The sequence below is a fragment of the Gossypium hirsutum genome, chromosome D05 (genome assembly GCF_007990345.1).
Source record: "Gossypium hirsutum isolate 1008001.06 chromosome D05, Gossypium_hirsutum_v2.1, whole genome shotgun sequence".
Lineage (NCBI taxonomy): Eukaryota > Viridiplantae > Streptophyta > Magnoliopsida > Malvales > Malvaceae > Gossypium > Gossypium hirsutum.
This window is the reverse complement of record NC_053441.1, coordinates 64,684,178-64,701,826: the sequence shown is the minus strand read 5'-3', so window position 1 is coordinate 64,701,826 and position 17,649 is coordinate 64,684,178. Positions and strand designations below refer to the sequence as shown.

The window sequence follows — 17,649 nt, the reverse complement described above, 5'->3', positions numbered from 1 at the left end:
GCGTGCTTGGTAATTTATCTTTACCAGACAATGCTTTTAGCAATCCTTGTTGAACCAGCACTGCCCGCATCTTGATGCGCCATAAACTGAAACTATTTTTCCCGGTAAATTTCTCGACATCATACTTAGTCGATGAAACACTTGTAGCCATAATTTGGAACCTTTGAATGAATGATAATATTTTCTTCCTGATGTGAAAGATCAGACAAAGCTGCAGTCACAGGGCATTTCAGAAAATATTATCACTCCTTCAACTACGCTCTGATACCAATTTGTTGCGAAAGGGATCGATTCGAGAACTCCGATATGACTACAAGTAAATTGACCGGAACGAAAAATAAAGTGAACACAAGGATTTACGTGGTTCGGCTTTAATGCCTACGTCCACGGGCAGAGGCGAAAAGAAATTTCACTATAACAAGATGAAGATTACAAGTGTTTTACACTCAAGACACAACCCGAGAACCTCACAACTCTCAACCCCTATAGAAAACCCGAAAGCTAAAATCCTAGCTTTCAAAGAACAAGCTTTGCTCTCTCTTTGTTTGGGATGATCAATATGGCTAATGAACCTCTCTATTTATAAGAGAGTTCAAGGACATAATTGTCCAAAACTTTGGCAAAGATTTGTGGTTGAAAATGGACACCAACAACCATCCACTAATCCACTACCACCAACAACCCACTACCAACAACAACAATCCACTACCAATTTTAAGCCATTTCTTAACAGCTCCCGTATCAAGAATCCATCTCCCACCAGCGTAAGAGTCGGATACTGCAAGAACGATCTCGGCATCACTTGAAGAATCTGCATCAGCTACATTCGCACGATCATTTTGTTGCTCCTGTGATTCTGATTTCTCCTTCCTTTTCGGACAATCTACCTTCATGTGCCCGTACTTCTTACAGTAGTAGCACTGTATTCTCTTCTTGGACTGCGATCTAGGATGGCTTTTACTTGAACTTCCACCCTTTGCCTTGGATCTTCCTCGAGCAACCAAGCCTTCGCCTTCATTGTTTTCGACCACCTTACCAGTGATTTTCTTCCTCAACTCACTGGAACTTAAGGCATTTTTCACCTCCTCTAGAGTCAGGTCATCACGACCGTACATCATTGTATCAACAAAATTCTCATACGAGGGAGGCAAAGAACACAAAACAATTATTGCTTGGTCCTCATCATCGATTTTGTTATCGATATTATTCAAATCCATGATAATGGAATTGAATTTATCCAGGTGCTGGGAAACAGGTGTACCTTCCTCCATCTTCAGGGCATAGAGTCTTTGCTTGAGGTAGAGCCGGTTCGTCAATGACTTCGTCATGTACTTGCTCTCTAACCGGAGCCACAAACCGGACGCGGTTTTCTCATCCGCTACTTCTCGTAGCACTTCATCTCCTAGACATAGCAGAATAGCACTATGTGCTCTTTCTAGCATGTCATCCTTTTGCTCTTCCGAAAGCGTGCTTGGTAATTTATCTTTACCAGACAATGCTTTTAGCAATCCTTGTTGAACCAGCACTGCCCGCATCTTGATGCGCCATAAACTGAAACTATTTTTCCCGGTAAATTTCTCGACATCATACTTAGTCGATGAAACACTTGTAGCCATAATTTGGAACCTTTGAATGAATGATAATATTTTCTTCCTGATGTGAAAGATCAGACAAAGCTGCAGTCACAGGGCATTTCAGAAAATATTATCACTCCTTCAACTACGCTCTGATACCAATTTGTTGCGAAAGGGATCGATTCGAGAACTCCGATATGACTACAAGTAAATTGACCGGAACGAAAAATAAAGTGAACACAAGGATTTACGTGGTTCGGCTTTAATGCCTACGTCCACGGGCAGAGGCGAAAAGAAATTTCACTATAACAAGATGAAGATTACAAGTGTTTTACACTCAAGACACAACCCGAGAACCTCACAACTCTCAACCCCTATAGAAAACCCGAAAGCTAAAATCCTAGCTTTCAAAGAACAAGCTTTGCTCTCTCTTTGTTTGGGATGATCAATATGGCTAATGAACCTCTCTATTTATAAGAGAGTTCAAGGACATAATTGTCCAAAACTTTGGCAAAGATTTGTGGTTGAAAATGGACACCAACAACCATCCACTAATCCACTACCACCAACAACCCACTACCAACAACAACAATCCACTACCAATTTTAAGCCATTTCTTAACAGACTTCAATACAAGAACTTGCAAATATGGAAGATTTCCCAACCAATGAGGAAATGTATCATTGATCTTGTTGTTACCAAGATCTAGCACTTCCAGACCTCTACAATTAAGGATGGATGGTGTCAAAGGCCCTTCTAACAGATTTCCATTTAAGTTGAAATTAGTCAACTGGCATCCCTCTGCAAATGTTGGAGGAATCGTCCCATAAAACTTGTTCTTCTTCAGATTCAAGAATTCAAGGCTGTCGCTCAAATTTCCGAAACATTGCGGAATTGTTCCACTCAAGTTATTGTAGGACAAATCAAGAATTTGAAGAGAACTGGCATTGCATATTAAAGAAGAGACCTCTCCATTGAAACTATTATTTGAGATCAGAAAGACTCTGATCGTCGAAGCTGGAATCGGAAGATTTCCACTGACTAAATTGGAGCTTAAGTCAAGAAATGCAATATTCTTCCATGGAAAGTGCTCAACTTCTGTCAAAGAGTTGTGAGATACGTTGAAGTAAGTCAAAGAGACATTCCCCACCTCTTGCATCCACTGTGGAATCTTGCCTTCAATTTTGTTGCAAGAGAGGTCTAACCTTTCCAAACTTTTAAGCCCTTTCAAAAATTGGGGGAATTCACTAAGATTGCAAGATGACAAAAGTACGTCTGTAAGATTAGGCAATATATGATTAACAGTAGAAGTAGTATTAGATGTTAAGGATAGGCTGTTATATGAAAGGTCAAGATATTTGAGATTTGGAAGGTTTGAGAACATGCTAAACTCTATGACACCACTAAGATAATTTGAGGATAACCAGAGTTCGGTAAGATTGAGAAGTTGGAATATTGAAGATGGAAGAGGACCTTGGAGTTTATTATTCTGTAACACTATCAATTCTAGTGATTTGGATTGGAATTCTTTGATATGCCCACTGAATTGATTTTGAAAGAGATATATTATCTTTAAGGAGGGAACAGTACACAACCATGACGGAAGTGTTCCATTGAGTAAATTGTCAGATAAGTCTAAATGTTTTAGATTAGGAAAAGCGGTTACCTCATCTGGAATGGAACCTTCTAATGAATTTTCAGATATATCCAAGTATTCCAACTGCGTTAGGTTTAGAATTGACAATGGAATTTGTCCACTCAATTTGTTTGATCTCAAGTCTAAAAACTTCAAGGACACGAGATTCCCCATCGAGTCAGGCAATCCTCCAAAAAAATTTGCGCCTTCAAGTATCAAGTACTCCAAATAAGATAATTTTGTGATTGAGACAGACAATCGTTGAAAGAAAGAATTTCCTGATAGAGCTAAGTACTTTAAGGCCTGTAGATTATCAACTGAATCAATTTCTGTAGAGGAGAACATCCACGACAGATCCAAATGTTCAAGATTGCTGCTCCGATTGAACTTCAAAGGATCAAGATTGAGGTTTTGGTTGCCTCCCAAGTTGAGGAGATTGAGGTTTGGCAAATCAAAAATGTTTTTTGGGAATTTTCCTTGCAAATCACAATAAGCAAGACTGAGAGACCTTAGAGAAGAGGATAGATTCATGAAGACATGAGCATTAACAGAAGACATGTCCATTCCATGCAAAAACAGATGTCTGACCTCGGTTAGGTTGTGAACAAGTCCCTCCAGAGCATGTTTGTCAATTGTTTGTTCACCAAACTTAGAGGAGAGATCAAGTGAAACCAATTTTGACAGGTGGGAGACTTGGGATGGGACTTCTCCTGCAAACCCTGTACATGAAAGGTTGAGGTAGAATAGGCTTGTAAACCCACCGAACTCGGATGGAATTTTGGAAAGATTAAAATCATTGAAGGCAAGGTTGAGTTTTTGAAGGTGAGGAAGAAGGAAGAGAGTGGTATTGGAAGGGAAGGTGCCATATAGCCAACTGCAGCTCAAGTCAAGGGCAATAACATGAGCATTTAGGTGGTCACAAGTGACCCCATCCCATGAGCAGCAATCTGTACCCTCCTTCCATGAATTAGTCTTGGGATGAGATTTAAGGCCAGCAAACTCATCGCAATACCAGGAAGCATCCTCTGTGATGGAAAAAGAGTCCTTAAATTGGATTAGTGAAGAGCAGGAGTGAGATCCTGAAGAAGAAAAAGAAGCATAAAGATGGGGAAAGAAGAGGAATAGGCAGAGAAAGAGATAGGGGGCCATGTTATGTTTGTAGAGGAAGAAGAAGGATAGGAATGGTATGTATAGGCAACAAATAATACCACAACATTGGTGTTACAGTCTTTTTTGTCTTTTACATTGAAAAGTTATGGATGCTTTTACCATATATTTTTCATTCTTAAAATTGGATGCTTTTTCTTTTAGTAAAATCTTGTATTTCATAAAAACGTTTATACTTTTATATGCTTTTTCTTTTAGCAAGATCTTGTATTTCATAAAAATGTGTATACTTATATAAATTCACGTGGTGCTCTTGGCAAAGGTGACTCAAGAACCTACATACATAAGGCAACATATAACAGAATCTCGAATATTGTTGATAAGTTCTTACTTCTTTAAACTCCACATCTTTGTCATCAATGTAGAACAAATCCTTATGCCCAGCAGCTTTCTTGAATCGTAGTGCATCACGAGGGGCAAATCCACATATCGGCTGATGCCAGAGAAACACATAACACAAGCCAGTTAACCAAAATGCAAAATCTAAAGCAGCAGGTTAAACTTAAGATTCAAACTTCCAAAACTAAGTTCTCAAAATTCCACTCTTGTTAAAATTTATGGATTAATACACATGAAGTAGAAATTATCACATTAGTCAAACAAATAACATTAATTAGCACTATTTTCAACTAAAAAGGAAAAAGAATAATAAAAAAATACAATAAACAGAAAATTTTTGAAACTTGAAAATGTACCTCCACGTTTCTCAGATTAAGAGCACTGTCAACGTCATCAGCTGTCAAAACCGTCCACCGTGAGTGGCGCATGCATTTAATTGCCTCCTACACTATGACTTGAATTAGAAAAATGATCCAAACATTCTAATTTTTTAATCGCTCTCCCTTTAGTTGTAGATAGATGAGTGACGGAAAGCTGATATGGGTTTTTTATTGATCTAATAACAATTTTAACCTTTAATATTTACACATTCTATCAATTTGATCCTAAATATAAAAAATTCAACTAATTTAGCGCTTTTTACAAAATTTGTCATTTTAGTTCGAATTATGAAAAAAAATTAATAAAGTTAGCCCTTAACATTTACAAAATTTATCTAATTCTAATTCTAAATTTTTAATAAAAATAAAAATATTTTTAAAAAAATTATTTTTAACCCTTTTTACTCACCCTTTGGTTGTGGCACCCACTTAGAATCTTCGAAGGTAATAAGCATAAACCTAAATTGAAGTAAAAAAGTAAACTTAAATTGGTGAAATCACCTTAACTCAAAGAAGAAAATAATGGCTGACATGGTAGCACCACGCCATCGCCCATTGATGACATATTAACCTTTGAGTTAAACTCAAATTACTCCTTTCTTTGTTATAAATTAAGAGTATAACTAATTTTGATAAGAATGGTTACTTTTCATTAACTCAGTTTAAAGGACTATAACACATAAAGTTTGGTCTATTGCAGAATTCACATGCAATGCGGGACATTTACATTATGCAGAATTCAACACATATATGGGATTTTTTGTATTTCCACAATCATCATGCTATTAGTGATCAACAACTACTTCCTCTTTACCGTATATTTTTCATTCATAAAATTAATTACTTTTTTTTACCAAAGAAGTAAAATAATTAACATTGGTGAGATTACAAAGTCTTCTTCCTTATAACAGGTCAAGTTTGGTCCCAATTGTCTATTGACTATAAATTTAACTCCACAAAAAGGGCTAAGACTATCAATTGTCTATTGACTACACTTTAACTCAGACAAAAAAAGACAAAGACTAAGACTATCAATTGTCTATTGACTTCACACTTGCTTATGGCAGGTTGAATTATTCCATGTTTGAACATCTGCAACATAAATGCATATGGCAAAAGGGCTCAAACCATACCTTATGTTCATGAATTCTCATCGTCACGTGTTTATAAATGCAACTCAAACAGCTTGAATAATTGAATCTTTTGTAATTCTACATGTATTTTTTTTATGGTGAGCAGTATAATGTTTACTAAAATTGAAATTCAAGAAAGAAGACATACATAGTTGCACCATACAAGATGTTCCACTCGAATTGTCTATTGACTATAAATTTAACTCCACAAAAAGGGCTAAGACTATCAATTGTCTATTGACTACACTTTAACTCGACAAAAAAAGACAAACACTAAGACTATCAATTGTCTATTGACTTCACACTTGCTGTTGCTTCCTCCTATCTCTCTCATCCAAACTTAACTTACAAGCAATGTGGAAATTTTGGACATTTGGGCCACAATGTACAATACTTCCACACCATTTGCAGTATTGACTACGTTTACTTGAGGGAAAACAAAGACATGAATGCTGGAATTTTTAACTCGTTTGTACCGTCAATGAAGCTACGTACCTAAAAGCCATTTAGGATATCAATTCCTGTAATTGGATTAATCTCATCGTTGCTGCAATCTTTTGACTGTGTAATCCAATCTTAAATATGTTACTCTGCAATGCTATTGTAAATATTTTTCTTAAATTTGTCGATAGATATATAGGTTTGGCACAAAATTAAGAATACACAAAGGCAGGTTGAATTATTCCATGTTTGAACGCCTGCAACATAAATGCATATGGCAAAAGGGCTCAAACCATACCTTATGTTCATGAATTCTCATCATCATCACGTGTTTATAAATGCAACTCGAACTTGAATAATTGAATATTTTGTAATTCTTCATGTATCTTTTTTTATGGTGAGCAGTATAATGTTTACTAAAAATTGAAATTCAAGAAAGAAGACATACATAGTTGCACCATACAAGATGTTACACTCGAACTAAACCCTTACAAATAGTACAAAATGCAATGAAATACAGAGGAATTGGTACAATCATAAAGACAGACACATACCAATGCAACTTTTCACCATAGGAAAAACTTTCTGACAGACTACTAAACAAGAAATTATGAAGACACAGCAGAAAGGCTTTAACTTCATTTGCACCAACTAGATCCTTCTTCATCCATTGATGCGATTGCTATATTTTGGTTTTCTTCTTCGCCTCTTCTCATGTTGGTCTTCAACCAAATTCACAAACCTTTTCGCCTTACCGGTTTGGAAAACAACACATCCCATGGCCATTCCAAACACTACTTTCCAACCAAAAGCAATGTATCGAGTATTGATACCCGCGCCGAAGTATTGATACCAAATCTTTTTTACCATATATTTTTCATTCACAAAATTGGATACATTTTTTTACCAAAATTTTGTATTTCATTTGAACTCCCTGAACAATTGAGAAAATTAAGATTGATGAGATTACAAAGTAGATTGACTTAGTCTTCTTCCTTATAATACGTAAAGAATGTGAGTGTCTATTTACTTATAATACGTAAATTCCTGTATTATTAAAAATAATCAAACCCATTCAAGTCTTCTTCCTCACACTACACCAACATCATCATACTTATAAAAATACCAAGTTGACTTACAATTTTCAAGTTTATGTACCGATTTTGATACAAAGTAGAAGTTGCCAACTTTAGGTATCACGATATATATGAACCCTTTTAAAAAATGCTATTTACTATTTAACAGAGTCACATTTTGACAATCACAAACATACATAACTTGAAATCCAATTGGCACCAATTATGGAAAGCAAAGGAATTAAGTGTTACATATAAAGACGATATTAATGCAGCGATCATCATCATCATCTATTTGCTCATGCCTTTTTCTACCGCTGGAGCCATTGCCAGCCCTGGGTTCTTCCCACATTTGCATGCCAACCTGCATATATAAATATACCCCCACAAAATTAATGACCTCAAACAATAATTTATCTCATCATTACTAACATATTTATTCGGAGATATTTGTTTACAGCTACTCAATTAATATACTTGAAGTTATATTAAGAATAATTAAAAGGGGTATAATATTGGTATGTAGACATACCGATAGACATGTCGAATCCACGGTTCTGGAGCTCACGATACTCTTGTGTCAAAGCACAAGGCTCGCAGCAGAAATGACGCATGCAATCGCCACAATGGCCTCCTTTCAAGTTATACTGCTTTCTCAGTTTGGATCGGTAGCAGCAAGAATATAAGCACCCACACCCGGTGATGAACATTATTAATGTGTATACTGCCCCACTTGCCCCACATGCTGCACCATCCAACAGTGTTTTTCAACATTATTATTAATTACATAATATCTCTTTAAATATATATATGTCTGCAAACCTAAGATGATAAGATTTCAATTTAGAAATTAATAACTTACAAGTCGACCCTTTATCAACAATCTCAGCAATCTGGCCAAAGGTGATGCATGGGCAACAGTATGAAATGCAACCTGAAATGTCCATATATTTAATTGATAAACTAATTCATATATTTAAAATGACACAACTGATTTTGAAGAAAGAAGAAAGGGTTACAAGTTTTCAGGTCAGAGCAACAATCGCAGAATCCGGCGGACCAAGGAAGTTCATTTTGAGGCTGCCCTGATGGGTGGTTCATGGTTGAGGAATTTAGGCAGGATAAAGTTGCAATTCAAAATGAAAGGATTTATATTTTTCATTCTTAAAATTGGATGCTTTTTCTTTTAGCAAAATCTTGTATTTCATAAAAATGTGTATACTTATATATATATATAGCCTCATAATTTAAATCTAAAACCTGATAAATTTATTTGGGAATAATTATTTTTCTTTCGTTAATTATTTCTCTTTTAATCAAGTAAAAAATTAAAATTAAAAAGACATAATGATTTATTTAGCATTTTTTAACTTTACAAACGAAAAGTCATTTTAGCTTTTCATTTTTTTATCTCTTTTAGCTTTAAAACAAAAAGACATAATGATATATTTTGATTTTTGCTCATCTAAAAAATCAAAGGGTGAGACAGAGGATTAAAAATATTTTTTAAAATATATATATATTAAAATTTTTAGAATTAGAACTAAATTGCTAATTTTTGAAAATATTAAGGGTTAAATTTATTAAATTTTTTAGAATTTGAACTAAAATCACAAGTTTTGTTAACATTCAGGGCTAAATTTGTTGATTTTTTTTATATCTAGGATCAAATTGATAGAATGTGTAAACATTGGAGGCCTAAATTTGTTATTAGACTAATAAAAAAAGCCCACATCAGCTTTTGGTCACTCATTTAACAACAACTAACAAGAGAGTGACTAAAATATTTACTTTCGAAAAGGTTAACAACTAAATCGAAAAGGTTAACAACTACTTCCTCTTTACCCTATATTTTTCATTCATAAGATTGATTACTTTTTTTTACCAAAGAAGTAAAATAATTAACATTCATGAAATTACAAAGTCTTCTTGCTTATAACACATCATGAATTCTCATCGTCACGTGTTTATAAATGCAACTCGAACTTGAATAATTGAACTTTTGTAATTCTACATGTATTTTTTTTATGTTGAGCAGTATAATGTTTACTAAAAATTGAAATTCAAGAAAGAAGACATACATAGTTGCACCATACAAGATGTTACACTCGAACTAAACCCTTACAAATAGTACGAAATGCAATGAAATACAGAGGAATTGGTACAATCATTAAAACAGACACATACCAATGCAACTTTTCACCATAGGAAAAACTTCACTTTTCACCATAGGAAAAACTTTCTGATAGACTACTAAACAAGAAATTATGAAGACACAGCACAAATGCTTTAACTTCATTTGCACCAACCAGATCCTTCTTCATCCACTGATGCGATTGCTATATTTTGGCTTTCTTCTTCGCCTCTTCTCATGTTGGTCTTCAACCAAATTCACGAACCTTTTTGCCTTACCAGTTTGGAAAACAACACATCCCATGGCCATTCCAAACACTACCCGGCATCCATAACCTACCAACACCACTTTCCAACCAAAAGCAATGTTTGCTTTTGAGCCATCCTTTTCCAGCACATTTGGAGGTCGTGTCTCATTGATGCTGCAACCACTTGAAGCGCAAAATGCAAAAACCTTGAGTTCGAGGCCGGTTTGGCTACTTTCAAGACCAATGCTCATAATTACTCCTGACAAAAGCTATTTGTTGTCTTTCGCCCTCCTAATGCTGAAAATGAGCTAGATTTGGACTTGGGAAAACATGTTTTCATTTAGTTCTTTACATTCCTCTTATTTTACTTCAACTCGAAACTACATATAACATAAGTTCCTATAGAATTGAATTAACTGATCAATTGAGTAAAATTGATTTTGTGTTATTTTTCTTTTATTGGTTATATCAAAAGCGTAAAACTTTATTTTTTAGTATTGGTTCTTATAGTTAGCACAGAAGTAGACATGTGTCTTCCATTAAGAGTGCAATTTTACTTTATTCTTTCAGAAGTTCAAAAAGCTTTCCATGGGATTCGAACCAACTTGTCATATAGATGGAAGGGTTATTTCACGTAAGTTTTCCCCTAAAATTTGAGACAAGATGAACTTTTTTTCCAATATATTCATATAAATACTTTTTAGAAATTATTTTAAATTCAAGTTTTAAGACTCGCGGTCAATTTTTCTCTTTCTATATTGTCACCTATTTCTTAAGAAAATAAAATAAATTACTTGTTTATTGAGGTGAATGTCGTGTAAAAATTGCTAGCCTTAAAATTTTCATTATATTTCACTCTTATTTTTTTAGAACTAATTTTAAATACAACGAAGCTGATAAGGACCTTGACATGCTCCCTGCACTTAAAAACCTTCTTCAACAAGCCATTCCCATTACAATATTCAGGTTAGTATTATATTTGTATGCCATAATTTTTTCCAATACTTTCTTGAAATAAGTTAAATATGTATGAAGAATCAAAGTGAACAATTTTGAAAAGAAATTATCATGCCATTTGACTGATTTTTTTCTATTTTTTATTTTTTTAATATGATTATAATGTAATAGTGGAGATCAAAATGGTATAATACTGACAGTGGGAACCTTACAACATTTGAAAAAGTTGGCCGAAGAGTTAAACATAAAGTTAACAAAAGAGGAAGCATGGAGTTTTAGAACCAAGGTTTTATGTTTGCTCATTTAATTATATATATTGTGATTAGATATATTTAAGTATCAAACTATCCGTCTAATATGATTACCCAATTTGGGTCTAAAGTTGAATAAGAAGTCTTAAGTCTTGACTCAATTGGATTTATTAGCACTTTCAAGGCAAGCTCACACTACCTACCTAGTTCAATAGGATTGTCCAATATGTGCTAGGTCGTGGACAGCATTTTCACAAATTCTAGACAACTCGTCTTGAATTTTTATTTAAATATAAAATTTTTAATATAAACATATTATATTTTCTAAATAGTTAGTCGAGCCAATAGGTTGGCTCGGACTAAGATTTAGTAATTGAAAAGTATTTTAAACTTAATCACAAAAAGTAAAAATATTAGAAGAAATTAATTTTGTAGAATTTCATATATATTGAACATTGAAATGAGGGTTTTTTTTCTTATTGAATAACTCGACTCATAAATTACACTTTATATTTATAAAAGTTTATTCATATTTATATTTATAAAAGTTTATTCATATAATTTTTACCAATTAATAAGCTGACAAAATCTTGAATGCAGAGATTATTGAGACTCAAAAATGAAAGTCATGAAAGAAGACATAAATAGTTGAACCATACAAAATGTTACATTTAAAACAAACCCTTACAAATACTATGTAATGCAATGAAATATAGATGAATTGTCACAATAACAAAGACAGATGCATGCCAATGCAACCTTTCACCATAGGAAAAAAATTGAAAGACTTCAAAACAAGAAATTATGAAGATACAACATCAACACTTGAACATCATTTCCACTAACTAGATCCTTCTTCGTCCATTTCTGCGACTGCCATCCTTTGACTTTCTTCTTCGCTTCTTCTCATGTTGGATTTCAACAAATTCACCAACCATTTCGGCTTACCAGTTTGGAAAACAACATATCCCACGGACATTCCGAACACCACTCCGCATCCATAACCTATCAACACCACTTTCCAACCAAAAGTAATGTTTGATTTTGAGCCATCTTTTTCAAGCACATTTAGAGGTGGTGGCTCAATGATGTTGCAACCTTTCGAGACCGGAAATCCACATAATCCCTTGTTTCCTTCATATGAATCATTTCCAAATGTGTTGAACTGTTTGCCTTGAGGAATCTGACCATGGAGTTTATTTTCCCTTGTTTCCTTCATATGAATCATTTCCAAATGTGTTGAACTGTTTGCCTTGAGGAATCTGACCATGGAGTTTATTTTCAGAAACATTGAAGGACGAAAGAAATGGCAGATCTGCCAATCTATTTGGAATCGTCCCAGACAACCTGTTTGAAGATAGGTCCAACCATTCAAGACTTGTCAAATTCCCTATTGAGGTGGGGATACCACCATTAAGGTTATTATGAGAAAGGTTGAGCCCTTTCAGTAAGTTAAGCTTCCCAAAAACCTCTGGAATACCCCCTTCAAACTGATTGTTTAAGTCCATATCTTGTCCTTTCATAACAATTCCAATGGAATAGGTATAGAAGCCACTTCCAGGACAATTCACCCCCATGTACGACATTGTACTCCCAATCTTCTCTAGATTTATGATAGCCTTCAATACAAGAACTTGCAAAAATGGAAGACTGCCCAACCAATGAGGAAATGTATCATTGATCTTGTTGTTACCAAGATCTAGCACTTCCAGACCTCTACAATTAAGGATGGATGGTGTCAAAGGCCCTTCTAACAGATTTCCATTTAAGTTGAAATTACTCAATTGGCATCCCTTTGCGAATGCTGGAGGAATCGTCCCATAAAACTTGTTCTTCTTCAGATTCAAGAATTCAAGCCAGTAGCTCAAATTTCCAAAACATTGCGGAATTGATCCACTCAAGTAATTGTGGGACAAATCAAGAATTTGAAGATAAGTGGCATTGCATATTAAAGAAGAGACCTCTCCATTGAAACTATTATTTGAGATCAAAAAGACTCTTATGGTCGAAGCTGGAATCGGAAGATTTCCACGGATCAAATTGGAGCTTAAGTCAAGAACTGCAATATTATTCCATGGAAAGTGCTCAACTTCTGTCAAAGAGTTGTGAGATACATTTTAAGTAAGTCAAAGAGCCATTCCCCACCTCTTGCATCCACTGTGGAATCTTGCCTTCAATTTTGTTGCAAGAGAGGTCTAAGCTTTCCAAACTTTTAAGCCCTTTCAAAAATTGGGGGAATTCACTAAGATTGCAAGATGACAAAAATAAGCTTGTAAGATTAACAGTAGAAGTAGTATTAGATGTTAAGGATAGGCTGTTATATGAAAGGTCAAGATATTCGAGATTTGGAAGGTTTGAGAACATGCTAAACTCTATGACACCACTAAGATTATTTGAGGATAACTTGAGTCCGGTAAGATTGAGAAGTTGGAATATTGAAGATGGAAGAGGACCTTGGAGTTTATTATTCTCTAACCATATCAATTCTAGTGATTTGGATTGGAATTCTTTGATATGTCCACTGAATTGATTTTTAGAGAGATCTATTCTCTTTAAGGGGGGAGCAGTATACAACCATGACGGAAGTGTTCCATTGAGTAAATTGTTATCTAAATATAAATATATTAAGTTAGGAAAAGCGGTTACCTCATCTGGAATGGAACCTTCTAATGAATTTTCAGATATTTTCAAGTATTCCAACTGCGTTAGGTTTAGAATTGACGATGGAATTTGTCCACTAAATTGGTTCCCCGACAAGTCTAAATGAGTGAGTTGCAAGAGATTCCCCAGTGATCTTGGAACCGTTCCTGATAAGTTGGAATAGGAGAGATCTAAAAACTTCAAAGACACAAGATTCCCCATCGAGTCAGGCAATCCTCCAAAAAAATTTGCGTCTCCAGTAAACAAGTACCCCGATTTTGTTTTTGAGACAGACAATCGTTGAGAGAAAAAATGTCCTGATAGATCTAAGTACTTTAAGGCCTGTAGATTATCAACTGAATCAATGAATTCTGTAGAGAAGGACATGGACGACAGATCCAAATGTTCAAGATTGCTGCTCCGATTCAACTTCAAAGGATCAAGACTGAGGATTGGGTTGCTTCCCAAGTTGAGGAGATTGAGGTTTGGCAAATCAAAAATGTTTTTTGGGAATTTTCCTTGCAAATCACAATAAGCAAGACTGAGAGACCTTAGAGAAGAGGATAGATTCATGAAGACATGAGCATTAACAGAAGACATGTCCATTCCATCCAAAAACAGATGTCTGACCTCGGATAGGTTGTGAACAAGTCCCTCCAGAGCATGTTTGTCAATTGTAAATTTCTCATAGTCATAAATCGAAGAGGAGATATCAAGTGAAACCAATTTTGACAGGTGGGAGACTTGGGATGGGACTTGTCCTGCAAACCCTGTATGAGAAAGGTTGAGGTAGAATAGGCTTGTAAACCCACCGAACTCGGATGGAATTTTGGAAAGATTAAAATCATTGTAGGCAAGGTTGAGTTTTTGAAGGTGAGGAAGAAGGAAGAGAGTGGTATTGGGAGGGAAGTTGCCATATAGCCAACTGCAGCTCAAGTCAAGGGCAATAACATGAGCATTTAGGTGGTCACAAGTGACCCCATCCCATGAGCAGCAATCTGTACCCTCCTTCCATGAATTTGTCTTGGGATAAGATTTAAGGCCAGCAATCTCATTGCAAGACAAAGAAGCACCCTCTGTCTGAGTGATGGAAAAAGAATTCTTGAACTGGGTTAGTGAAGAGCAGGAGTGAGATCCTGAAGAAGAAAAAGAAGCATAAAGATGGGGAAAGAAGAGGAATAGGCAGAGAAAGAGATAGGAGGCCATGTTATGTTGGTAGAGGAAGATGAAGGATAGGAATGGCATTTATAGGCAACAAATAAAACCACAACATTGGTGTTACAGTCTGTTTTTCTTTTACATTGAAAAGTTATGGATATTAGATTTTCAAAATTTTTTGTATTTTTTAACCACCACTTAGTCTTCCTTTTACCATATATTTTTCTTTTAGCAAAATCTTGTGTTTCATAAAAAGGTGTATACTTTTGTATGCTTTTTCTTTTAGCAAAATCTTATATTTCATAAAAACGTGTATACTTATATATATTTTGATAAATTCAAAATCTCATTTATTATAAATTTTGATAAATTTATTTGGGAATAATTATTTTTTATTCGTTAATTATTTCTCTTTTAATCAAGTAAAAAATTAAAACTAAAAAGACATAATGATTTATTTAGCATTTTTTAACTTTACAAACGAAAAGTCATTTTAGCTTTTCATTTTTTTTATCTCTTTTAGCATTAAAACAAAAAGATATAATGATATGTTTTGATTTTAGCTCATCTAAAAAAATCAAAGGGTGAGACATAGGATTAAAAATATTTTTTTAAATATATATTAAAATTTTTAGAATTAGAACTAAATTGCTAATTTTTGAAAATATTAAGGGTTAAATTTATTAAAATTTTTAGAATTTGAACTAAAATGACAAGTTTTGTTAACATTTAGGGCTAAATTTGTTATTAGACTAATAAAAAAACCCACATTAGCTTTCCGTCACTCATTTAGCAACAACTAACAGGAGAGTGACTAAAATATTTACTTTCGAAAAGGTTAACAACTAAATCGAAAAAATTAATAGTTGAGTAAACTTGTTAATGAGTTGGGCTACTTGGCAAGGCCCAAAAATTTGGGAGGGTTTGGATAAAAATATTAGGCCCAAAAATTAGGTTTGGGTAAAAAAAATAGGCCCGTTTAAAATTTGGGCTGGGTTCAGGCTTGAACATTCAAAGCTCGAGCCCAGCCCGGCCCATTTTTAAGTGTATAATACTTTATATTATAAAATTTAGAACAGATTAAAAAATAAACTTATATTAAATATATAATAATACTATAATGTAAACATTAAAATAATGTTAATTAGATGACTATATAAAAATTTTCAATAAATAAAAAATGTTTAAATTATTAAATATTAAAATAATATAATATAAATATTTAAACAAAAACTAAAAATTATATAAGCATGCCTAAAATGAGCTTGCGTTAGTCTTTTGCAAATATGGATGAGTTTAGGTGAAATTTTAAGCTCATATTTCGGGCCGAGCCAAGCTTGAGCAAGTATAAAGTACGTTAATATCATCCTTAGGCCTGACCTGGCCCAGCTCATGAGCACCTCTATAGTTGAATGACTAGAATAGAACCAAAGGAATAGCTTAGTGATTATTTTGTAATTGACCCATATGAAATTTAGGTTAATTTCTGCTATTAGTCCTTGTACTTTGCAAAAGTTGTGGACTTAATCTTTATACTTTAATTTGGTCATTTTTAGTTCATGTACTTTTCAAATTTTAAAATTTTAGTCATCATCAAACAATAATCGTTAAATTTATTAAGTTCTGTTATTTTTAAAAAATGATGCGACAAATATATTAGGCTTAACTCATAAATCGGTATCTAAATTATACTCATTTTACGATGTTGGTACCTAAACTTATTTTTGGTCACAAGTGGTACATAAACTACTTTTTTTTCCCAAGTTACTACCGCCATTAGTCAAAAGTCTATTTTAGAAATAGGCTTAACCCATAAATTGGTACCTAGACTATAATTTGGTACCTCCGTCATTAGTCAAACCGTTCAGTTTATATGAAAAAAAAAATAACCAAATAAAAATTGACATGTAATAAAAAAAAGACTATTATTATTTTTATATATATAAATAGAGAGAACTAGTTCAACCAGTTTTTTTTAGCTTAGTTCAACTGATTTGTTTTTGCTCGCAAGTCAATGATTCAACCCCTATTTCCGGTTGAATCAGTCTGTTTTTGAAAACACTAGTTTTGATCAATGAAAGAACATTTTTTATCCCCTCAGGTCAGAGAAATAGGTGGTGAAATTCAAAACCAAAATTAATCACCAGCGTTTCGACCTCAAGTGGGCCAATTTCAAACATTATCGGCATTGTCAAACATTATAAAGGAATAAGAAAGAAAAATATAAAAAATAATTAATTAATAATTATTTTTAAAAGTTTATATGACATACAATCTATTATTTGTTGCAATCTTTTTAGCCGATATAACATTTTGTGTAAAACGAGTAACGGAAGAATAGTTTTAGTAGTACTTATGGCCAAAATAAAAATTAGATACATTGGGAAAAAGAGCATTGTTTTAGGTATTAATTTGTTGTTCGAGTCTTTCTTTTTTAAATAGACTTAACGGTTTAACTAATGAAGATACTAATTTGAAGGAGAAAAAAAGTAGTTTAGGTACCACTTATGACCCTA

General features: G+C 33.8%; 3 protein-coding genes and 1 pseudogene across 3 annotated transcripts; all 4 read right to left on the bottom strand.

Moving 5' to 3' along the window:
- Positions 1-2,191: 2,191 nt before the first annotated feature.
- LOC121217313 (receptor-like protein 7) lies at positions 2,192-4,378 on the bottom strand. The gene is made up of 2 exons (XM_041092835.1): positions 2,274-4,378; positions 2,192-2,199 (listed from the first exon to the last, which is right to left on the bottom strand). The coding sequence occupies exons 1-2, from the start codon at positions 4,357-4,359 to the stop codon at positions 2,192-2,194; spliced, it is 2,094 nt and encodes a 697-aa protein (XP_040948769.1). The 5' UTR covers positions 4,360-4,378.
- Positions 4,379-7,783: 3,405 nt separating this feature from the next.
- LOC107931097 (protein PLANT CADMIUM RESISTANCE 3-like) lies at positions 7,784-8,921 on the bottom strand (annotated as a pseudogene).
- A 3,255-nt stretch (positions 8,922-12,176) lies between these two features.
- LOC107944383 (receptor-like protein 9DC3) lies at positions 12,177-13,489 on the bottom strand. Its single transcript, XM_041092834.1, has 3 exons — positions 13,450-13,489; positions 12,683-13,394; positions 12,177-12,597 (listed from the first exon to the last, which is right to left on the bottom strand). Exons 1-3 carry the CDS (start codon positions 13,487-13,489, stop codon positions 12,177-12,179), a joined length of 1,173 nt encoding a protein of 390 aa, XP_040948768.1.
- LOC107941880 (receptor-like protein 6) lies at positions 12,843-15,206 on the bottom strand. The gene is made up of 2 exons (XM_041092540.1): positions 13,982-15,206; positions 12,843-13,554 (listed from the first exon to the last, which is right to left on the bottom strand). Exons 1-2 carry the CDS (start codon positions 15,179-15,181, stop codon positions 13,531-13,533), a joined length of 1,224 nt encoding a protein of 407 aa, XP_040948474.1. The 5' UTR covers positions 15,182-15,206; the 3' UTR covers positions 12,843-13,530.
- Positions 15,207-17,649: the final 2,443 nt, after the last annotated feature.

What these genes read in the sequence shown, in the direction of transcription:
- LOC121217313 (XM_041092835.1), bottom strand. Translation starts at nt 4,359, where the DNA reads ATGGCCCCCTATCTCTTTCTCTGCCTATTCCTCTTCTTTCCCCATCTT.
- LOC107944383 (XM_041092834.1), bottom strand. Translation starts at nt 13,489, where the DNA reads ATGCAAGAGGTGGGGAATGGCTCTTTGACTTACTTAAAAT. An exon ending in CTCTTTGACTTACTTAAAAT is followed by an intron (nt 13,395 to 13,449) that starts GTATCTCACAAC and finishes ATAATATTGCAG; the next exon opens with TTCTTGACTTAAGCTCCAAT. An exon ending in TTGGACCTATCTTCAAACAG is followed by an intron (nt 12,598 to 12,682) that starts GTTGTCTGGGAC and finishes CTCCATGGTCAG; the next exon opens with ATTCCTCAAGGCAAACAGTT.
- LOC107941880 (XM_041092540.1), bottom strand. Translation starts at nt 15,181, where the DNA reads ATGGCCTCCTATCTCTTTCTCTGCCTATTCCTCTTCTTTCCCCATCTT. An exon ending in AAGGTTCCATTCCAGATGAG is followed by an intron (nt 13,555 to 13,981) that starts GTAACCGCTTTT and finishes AATTTTTGAAAG; the next exon opens with GGCTTAAAAGTTTGGAAAGC.